The following is a 10,032-nucleotide window of genomic DNA, read 5'->3' as shown; positions in this document are numbered from 1 at the left end:
TGTTTAGGGTCTTTTTTTTTGGTTTAAAAAGTGTTTTTTTTTTTTTTTTTTTTTTTTTTTTTTAAGAAAGAAAAGAGTAGTTTTTAGGTAAAGCTTATCTTCGTGTTTAATTTTCTTTAAAAATATTAAAAAAAAAGTACATGATTTTACACAATATATTTGTGTCATTTTTGGGTCTCGTTCGCTTCGCAGATTCGAGTTTTTAATTCGAACTGAGATGTGACATTTTTTAAGAATTTTTAACTGTAACAGAAAAAGTTAAATGCGACATTTTTTGAGAACTTTTAACTGTAAAAACTTAAAACTGAAAACTCAAATCAGTTAAACGAACGAGACTTAAGTTTGCGCTACTTATGATTACTCTTTTGCTGATTTAATATTTTCCTTTTGGATCTTTGGTCTCCGGCCTCCGCTTGTGCTTTGAGCACAGTCGCAACATTTTTTCTTTTTTCTTTTTTCTCTTTTTGGTTCTTTTGGTGAGAATTCTCCACGGTTGAAACTTGCACACAAGATATAGAGCTTTATATAGACACTCACCCACAACATGACCACAGCATGAAGAGCCTGAAATGGAGAACACAGCAATCAGAGATTGCCAGATTTTCTACATAAATATTATAGGAAATGGCGTCGTAGAATCACATCCATTATTTAGCAGTTCAGCCTCTGCTAATTCAAAGCTAATAAGATCGAACAGTAACAAAGAAAAACCATGTCCTAAAGCTCCTCAGCCTTGCAAAATGCATTCTTTTCTTTTCTTTTCTTTTCTTTTTTGTAGGCATACCATCTCTCGTTTCAAGAAGTCAAACTTTACAAGTCAGAGCCCTACTAGAAATGACTCAGGCACCCTCCAGAAGCATCTTGCTATTGTCGATTTTTTTTCTCTCTTTTTTTCTTTTTTAGAATTTAGTTAAAATGGTAAACTTATAAGACTTTCAGTTATACTGTAGCCCATGCAAAATAATTGCAACAGCGTCCTCCGTTGGGAGCCCTACCACAGCCAAAGTAGAAGCAGCCATGACTTGGTCCCGGTTTCTGCACCATTTGTTTTCGTCTTTGCACCCCGCAGAAGCATTTTTCTTCTTCGCCGTGCCCGATCTGGATCTGATGAAAGGGGACCAACGGTACCGATTGGTGCTTCATCCTGTAAGGGGGTGGGATGAAGCACGATTGGTACTCCGGGAACTTTTGCAGTGTTAACGGATGATCCGTGGGCTGCCACGTCAGTGAGTTAGTTATGGTAAACTGGAATCCACGGTGCATTAGGTAGGTAAGCAGGCGAGCAGTGTTCTTAGCATCGTCAAGGCCGCAGTGAGCACGGCCTTCCCAAGTGAGGCCAGCCAGCTGAACAGCTTCTTTCAGGTTGCACTTCACCCCTCCAAATACCTCATGGAATGGGATCTTCAGATTGATCCATCTGTAGATGGAAGAAAGCCGAACATATTAGTTCCATTCGACGGGTTGAAGCATAGAGATACAAAACACAAATAATAAATACTAAAGAAAAATTTTCAAACTCATAAACAGCAGAGACGCATTAGTCCTACTTTTAGAATTGTAAACTTCGGTACTTCTTTGTCACTGTTCTTGTTTTGCAAAGACGATAATATTTGACAAGAACAAAAGTAAATTTCTTTTTACTAGTTTGACTCCAAAAAGAAGTTCCTGAAGAAAAAAAATATATATATATATATATGATATTACCACACTTTAACTGACTTTCCTTGAGGCGTTTGAATATCCATATAAGCTGAGCAAAAAGACTAGAATTTTCAGTCAACAAAAGGAACACGGGTGACTCCAACTTTCTAACGATCTTGACAAACGTTAGAGAGAGAGAGAGACAGAGAGCAATCTCAACAGGTGAAAATGAATTCCTACTTAAGTATGACTTCAACAGATTACCAAAAATTAAGTCCTGCTCTTATAATCCACTAATTTCAGACTCCAGAAAGGACAAAAACAATCCAAACCTCGCAGAAAAGAATGAATACTTTTCTAGGATATCCAACGGCCAAACAGCCCCTTAGGAAAAAGATGCTAATGATATTTTAACTTTAGTTTTTGTTTCTCGGAGCAACAAATAATACCTGTTGAAGTATGGTGGTTTTTGGATCCTTTTGAATCGACACTCAGATTCCAGCATCACCCGACAATCCCAATTTGACCACGTAACCACAACAAAGTTAGTTCGCTTGACCCCCTTTTCTTCAAGCCACTTATCATGCAGAAATAGAGCCTCACTCAAGAGAACGCCTTTGTCAACCTGGATCCGATCAGATTACTAAGAAGTTAATAAGTAATAATGTTCACTCCTAAAATGAGTTAGAAGAGAATCAGTTTGGAACAAATTATCCCATTAGAGAACTTCATTTGAAATCTCTAGAAAGCATATAGATCTATTTTCAAATATCAGTACATCTTTCTAGACGTAAAGCAAGCAAATCCATGGAGAAAACCATTGGATATTGGCCTCGACGCTACTTCTATTCTATTAGAAAGGAACCTAGAACTCCCCACTACTTCAAACAAGAAGATAACATGAGAAATATGATAACAGAAGTTAATGGAATAAAGTCTCATTACCTGAGTTTGTTGAATTCCGGTAAGATCCTTACAGAAATTACTAAGAAGTTGATTGTGAGTAGGACGCACATATACTTGAAACTGATCTTCCAGCTGCCCAGTGATACTATTCACCAGAACCGCTGGGAATTCAATAATCTCCTGTGGGTGAGGATTCTTCTCTTTGTCACAAGTTGCCTCAAAATCTATAACCACAAAATACTGAAACTCTTGAAAATTAAACTGTGATTGATACATCTGGGATAACTTCCATAAGGGCAGATATTGAAATTTATTATCATCTGGAATACAGTATTCATGATGATTCACAGGATAGACGTGGTTTTCTAGCGGATAAAACTGGTACTGTTGTGCCTTTTGATTCTCAGGATGATAAGCTGACCAAACATGATAACCCTGTTGGTAGAATGGTCTATGGTAAGCTTCATTTGGAGGGATAGTGTACGTGGTGTTGAGTGACCCACCTTCAGTTATACCACCCACAAAATGGCTACCAGTTTCGTCTATCGGCTTCAAAGATCCTTCCCCTAATTTCCCATTATCTTGCAGGTTTGGAGGTATTGCTTCACCATGTAGGCATCCCACGGATGTGTCATGGTACTTTTGCTTTGTCTCTGCAACAGAAGCAACAATTTTTTGTTCCGATGAGAAAAACTTCCTTTCATGGATAAAGAATCAAGTACATAGGAAAGAGGATAAGGTATCCTTGGAAAAATTAAAACAAGGGAAGGGAAAAGAAAACCAGAGAAAAACAAAAAACAAAAAAAAAATCAAAATCAATGTAATAGAACGTTATTAATCAATTCATGATGTGCTAGCTACAATTAATCACTTCAGAATGTATTAAGACGTTATTTATAAAATTGAAACAATAACAAATATAATATGTGCTAGGATGTAAGAAAAACGAGTTTCAAGTATATTCAAATAAGATATATACAACATAATGGCATATATAAGATATATACAACATAATGACATATATAAGAGGATTCAAAGTATTTTGCAATTTTGATAATTTTGCTTTTGCGATTCAGGACCTAGTGTGATATTGAATGCAGCCACCTCACAAGTACTTTCAAGAGTTAGGTGTTGAGCGGTCCAGGATTTTGAATGAGTCAATTTTAGAGTAATATTTCTTTATATACAAAGGTAGACATGGAACTTTTAAAAAATTCCAGCACATAAAATTTTATCGTATAATCATCTAAACCAAGAGTGTTCATACAGTTTTAAAGAGTATTAACTCAGATTTTATCTTATCCCTTCAATCTCATGATTGATCACACACCCAAAACCCCAACATTTAAAACCACAAGTTCCTATACCCAAAAAAGCACGAGGGTTTGGTATTTGCAGGCTTAGGCTAGTAGAAGTTCTACATCCACCTCCAATGTTGAAGCCTTGAGTTCCAAATCCCAAAGAAGAAGAAGAAGTTGGGAACAAAACAGATATATGGAATTTGTTCTGTATTATGAGTATTACAAGTCATGTTTTTCTTTCTTTTCTCATGTATTTTTTTCCACTTTTCGAAGAAAGTACAAGGTCATCAAATAATAATAGAACATGATAAATAAAACCATCACTATGTCGACTTGGTTCTAGCAGCATTCTTCCCCCACATGGTCATAAACATGGTTCAGAATGGTAGAAACAACAAATGAACAGTCTAAAAACACATAAATCATCTTAAATTGTGACAATGCGTGCAATAAGAGTTCCATACACCTTCTGTAGTGTCCTTATTCCTAACAACCAAGCTATGAGTAACTATTCTACACTTCATACTGAATTCTGACATAAACACTATTGGCTATAGAACAATATGAAACCAAGGCCCAACAATTCAGTTTATGGTGCTTTCACTTTACTATAACTATATAATACACATATTTATAACACGTGCATTTTTTTTTTTTTTTTTGCACTGACATAAAGGGATAAGTTTAACTGCAGCCAATTATAGGAAATTAAAGTCAAGCAAGTTCCATAACCTCCCACCCCCTTCGTAATTAAGGCATCATAATCTAATCCTAAACGGAACCCACATCTTAAATTACTTTAGAACGTATGAAGCAAATTCCATCAGAGGACTCACACCTCACTTCTGACACACAAAACAAATAATATTATAATTTAAAAAAAAAAAAAAAAAAACATCAATACCCCTATCTCCAATTAACTAAATTTGGAAAAAGAAAAGAAAAACAAAATAACTTCTCCTCAGATCTCCATATCAATTTAGCACAAGGCATTAGCACTCTTAATTATCGCATCAAAAGAAAAAAAATTTATAAAAAAAAATTACCTTGAATATCAAGGTCATCATGGTGTAGTGGGCGCTCAACGACGAGAAAATTCAGATCTCCCTCCAAAATTGTCCACCTATTTCAGTTATTTAAAAACAAAAAACAAAAAATCAAACAAAAGCATTAGCGCGAGGAAAAGGAATTTAACGAATTCCGAACAAGTAAACACAAAAGATGAATCAATTAATTGGTTGGAATTGCGTAAATATATGATTATAAATTGTGAATTACATGCTAAGATCGTACAGGAGGAGGGAGAGAGATGGGTGTAAGAAGGAATAGGAGAAGAAAAAGTGTTGAGATGCCGAATTGAAAGAGAGAGAGAAGTAGAGCGCAAGGTACTTTGTCCGGCGCTCTCTCTCTCTATATCTATTTCTGTTTCCGTTTCTCTTTCTCTCGTCGCTAGCGGCGGTTGGAACCAACTTCGGAATCGCATCATGTAGGGCCACGGACTCCAAGGCCCATATCGCCCCCTCAGCCCACTTCAGATGGGATAATTATAAAAGAGGGGAAAAAAAGTAAAAATACAAATACAGTGCTTTTTTTTTTTTTTTTTTTTGCTAATCGCTTTTTTTAAATATTTTAGGAAAAGAATCGGCAAGTATGCTGTGCTACGATAGCAAACGTGGTAGTTTTAGCCGGGTTTAGTTTTGTTAATTTGAATTTTTTATTTAAATAAAAAATTTTAAATTATGTAGTTTAAATTATAATTTAAATTGACATAATAAATAACCAAAAATGAACTTGAAAAAAATGAAAATAATAATAAAAAAAGGGTCTTTCTTGATTTGGTCGTGTATTTTAGGGACCATAGAGCGCATTTAAACTAACCCCACTAATAATGTCTGCATTTTTCAGGAACCCAATGAGCAAATAAGAAAATTAGTGATCAAATTACAATCCATGGGTTGATAATCCACACCCTATTGATACAGATATAAAACAATTGGAAATCAATTTGTAACACACTCCTTAATAAAAATTACAAACTTTCCCGTTCGAGTAGTTTCAACAACTAATGGTCGCTAAATGATACACAAAAAATCTATATATGTTTATTTTTCTTGTGTCCGTGTAATCCTAGATTTTTTTTTCTTATTGTATCAGTACATAACTTAAAAAATTGTCTTGATTGAGTCCTTAATTCTTTATGTTTACTTTGCTTCAAAATATGAATTCATCCTTTTTCCTTGACCGGCAAAATTGGAGCCCTTTTCCCCCTAATACTACAAAACATCGGGCCTGTTTGTTTGTATTTTCATTTTCGTTTTTCACGGTTTTCAAAACAAAAAAATGAAAACGGGTGTTAAAAACGTGTTTGGTGCAAATTTTTTTTAAAAACAAAACCAAAAACGTTTTTGTCTTTTTGTGGAAATCAGAAAACGAAAAAAAGGTGTTTTCATTTTCTCGTTTTCGTTTTCTGTTTTCTGAAAACGGATTTCACTTTTTTTTTTTTCATTTTCTTCCCTCTTTTCTGAATTTAAATTTTACTACAGTAAAAAGCTCTCAGAAATAGTCACATCTAACTTTTTTACTACAGTAAAAAGCTCTCACACAAAATTACATATCAATTCGAATTAAAAACTCGAATCAGCAAACTAAACGAACCCATATATCTCAATTTTAATCTATCGCAATTGACCTTTATCTTTGAGAATAATAATTTAGACCTTTAATTTAATCTTGGGTTAATCTCGTTGTTACCCCTGAATTTTAGTATTATTTTTAATTCACCCCCTAAAGTTTAAAAAGTTTGCAAACAAACCCTTAATATAACGAGTCTCATTATAAAGGAACTGAGATGAATGAATATACTGCACTTCACACACATGGTCCAAATATATATATATATATATATATATATATCATCAATCGCAAAAAGCACATGAAATTAGTAATTACGGCATCATATAATCAATCACATAAACAAAAAGTAAAAAAGGAAAAAAAAACAAACAAACAAAGAATACCGAAAAGGAAAAAACAGAAAGGCGCATAAATATAAATAAGTTCCACGTATAATTCTATACATATACGGTGCAAATTGAAATATAAAGATAGAGGGAAAAAAACTAGAAACAAAAAGGATCAGAGATACTGCTTGTATGGAAAATAATGGACATGACCGTTTGTTAAAAGTTCACCCCAGAATCAAAGATTTTGCAATCTTTGCCCTACAAAGTTCTCTTTCTCTCCTCTCAAGTACTAGAACAAAAGAATTCTAGAATAGGAAAGCTTGTAGTACGTGAGAGGGATAAAGAGAGCTTTTTAGGGCAATGATCCTAAATCTTTGATCGAAGCATTACCGCTCTCACTCTAACTTCTCTACTCCACAACGAAACTAATCACACGTCTTTCCTATATATAGGAGCCCCAAGCCAATTGATTCGAATTGTAATTGAAGTCAACACGTATCAATTTTTGACAACAAATCCTTTTAAAAAGATACTTACGCATGTGTGTGGATTAGTCTTACGTACGGAATGTATCTCTCGAAGACTACTCGTAGTCGAAATACAATTGTACTTCTAATACTAGAAGTAGGGTAAATAAGTTGAAGTTTTAAAAAAAAAATGCTAGTAGTACTTGAAGAGGAGAGAGAAGTCATTTCAGGAGAATGATCCTAAGCCTTTGGTCGGAGCATCAGAACAAAACCGATCACACATATTTCTTCAACAAATATGGGTAGGGCCATCTCTAGTTTTGTGTATAGGAGCTCCAAGAGAAATAGAATAAGACCAAAACATAAGAAGCACATCCATCCACTTTTCTTAGCACTTACTGTTAAGAAATTTACAGAGATTGTTTTCTAATTCAACGTTTTTTCAATATTCGACCATATGGCTTGTTTAGTTCGCTGATTCGATTTTTTAATTTGAGTTGAGATGTGACTTTATGTGATAATTTTTTACTATAATAAAAAAGTTAAATATGATTATTTCTAAAAGTTTTTTACTGTAGAAAAACTCAAATCGGTGAAATAAACACCCCAAGCATCCCAAATATCAAAACCCATAACCAAAATATATGTTTCACAATAAAACTAGGCATTATCAATCCCGATTTGAACTTGAAAATAGACATACACGTTTGTGCTTCTAACAACTAATTAGAGATCAAATAGATAATAATAATAACGACGACGACGACGACAGAGAATGCATATCATTAGTACGATTACAAATATCCCCCATCTAAAATCTTAGGAGATATTTAGTTCATAGATTAGAACCATATGATTAGAATTATTTTCGATTTACGTGTATTTTTTATGAGAGAAAATACTGTAACGAACTACGAATCATAATTCGAATCAGATAATAAATCCCCCAACCAAACAACTCATCAGTTTCTTTACCAATTTTTCAACAAAATAGAAAACAGTCACCCACAACATAACATCACATATGCCAAACCAAAAAATAAAAGAACTTTCCAACGGATGTTAGTAGCAGGAAAAAAAAAAATAGTCGAGAAAGAGAGAGACTATAAATCAACTACCTTGTTCCTTATATTTGCTATTTTTGTATTTAATCCTTGCACCAATTTGGAAGAAGAGTCTATTAAGAGGAAACGGACCCCAAATCCACTGGTCAAGAATTTTGGTGCTGGTCATGTCGTTGGTAAAGAATTTCTAAAACTCTCATGTTATTTTCCTCTCTTGTTTGATTTGATTTGAGTTTAATTTGTAGTTTATGAAAACATTTTATTGTACAATTACACGCGCAAGTTGAAAAAGAAAAAAAAAAACAAAATATTTGGTTTCACAAAAAAAATAAAATAAAAGGCAACTAAACCTCTTTATCTTATACCATAACTTAATGTTGGAATATTTTTATGTGGACTTCTATAATCATAATAATTCACTATAATTTATTATTAAAGTATCTAACGGACAACTTTGTTAATGTAAATTTAGTTATGCATATATGTTAAATAACTGTTCATAATGGGATGAACACTCAGCTTGTTAATTAACTTGACGCCTATGGATTCCTCTCTCATAAATGTTTTGATCACCCCATTAGATCAAATAAACTCTCAATACAATTAAAATAAGCATTATAGGCCAATTAAAGTGAGCCTAAAATAAGATATGGTGTTGCTATATATTTTAGAGTGTGGCCATTTTATGGTGTGTTTAGAATAGTGTGGTAGAAGGAGAGAAAGAAGAGAGTTCATTCAATTCTCGGCTACAACGCTTTTCGGCGACGTTCCAACGGCCCACCAACACTAGCATGAGATAACCCACCTTATACATACTTCAATTCTCATTTTTTAATTTCAACCCATAATTCCCAAAGCCTTTTCCTTGACCGGCAAAATCGGAGCTCTTTTCCCCCTAATACTACAAAACATAAAATTGCTAACCCCAAAACATATTTTTGATATGGCGTTCGGTGACCAAGCTCAATCCTTTTATAGGCAAACAATCCTATTTCTACTAAGAATACTGATGTTGTGTGAGAATTTTTTACTGTAGTCAAATTCGAATTCTAAACTCGAATCAGCAAAAAGAACGGGACCTGAATTTAATATAAATTTTATCCTATTCAGAAACGAACTCTTAAAAAAAAAATTTCCGAATAAACTGTTAAACAAGTTGAATGTGTAATACAACTCTATGTTACAAAAGAAATAATAACCGTTATTACATCTCAATTTTAATCTATCGCAATTGTGAATTGACCTATTTTTAACATATGTTAATGTCAATCCTATGTTACGTCGTCGTTTGCACAACCACGTCCGTACAAAATGCAAGATTTTTCAAATAGCAAACTATATGCAACATTACTTATATGCCATCCACACTACCAGAAAATTACAATAATGTCGGGTCAAATAGTGAGCTCCACCCACACTATCCGGTTGCCAACAAACCATATTAACATTGTAAAAACAACTCACGTGCCATTTGTTAAGCAAACAAGCAACCAATAAGGCTGCAAAACTATTGCCGAGTAACGGATGTATGGAAGCAACATCATATATATACAATATAAAAAGCTCGTCTAAAGTTCTATTTATGACAAAAACAGATTTTCTACTCTTCTGCTGAAAGCTCAACTCAAATGGCCATCAAAGGCTCATCTTTAAAGCTCAACATCATATGTATACATACATATATATATAT

The 10,032-nt window shown here is 33.7% G+C and overlaps 1 protein-coding gene across 1 annotated transcript; it reads right to left on the bottom strand.

The window, feature by feature from the left end:
• Positions 1 to 562: 562 nt before the first annotated feature.
• LOC21388149 lies at positions 563 to 5,351 on the bottom strand. Its single transcript, XM_024169328.1, has 5 exons — positions 5,127 to 5,351; positions 4,895 to 4,971; positions 2,587 to 3,200; positions 2,091 to 2,266; positions 563 to 1,417 (listed from the first exon to the last, which is right to left on the bottom strand). Coding segments are annotated over exons 1-5 (1,347 nt in total). The 5' UTR covers positions 5,129 to 5,351; the 3' UTR covers positions 563 to 939.
• Between the last annotated feature and the right edge of the window lie 4,681 nt (positions 5,352 to 10,032).

Source organism: Morus notabilis, unplaced genomic scaffold, assembly GCF_000414095.1.
Source record: "Morus notabilis unplaced genomic scaffold, ASM41409v2 Scaffold1061, whole genome shotgun sequence".
Classification (NCBI taxonomy): domain Eukaryota; kingdom Viridiplantae; phylum Streptophyta; class Magnoliopsida; order Rosales; family Moraceae; genus Morus; species Morus notabilis.
This window is presented reverse-complemented; position numbering and strand designations above follow the sequence as displayed.

Bases quoted from the DNA above. Each gene is read 5' to 3' on its own strand.
- LOC21388149 (XM_024169328.1), bottom strand. The intron at 3,201-4,894 runs GTAATTTTTTTT...CTTCTGTTGCAG, and splicing joins TGATGACCTTGATATTCAAG to AGACAAAGCAAAAGTACCAT. The intron at 2,267-2,586 runs GTAATGAGACTT...GATCGGATCCAG, and splicing joins CCGGAATTCAACAAACTCAG to GTTGACAAAGGCGTTCTCTT.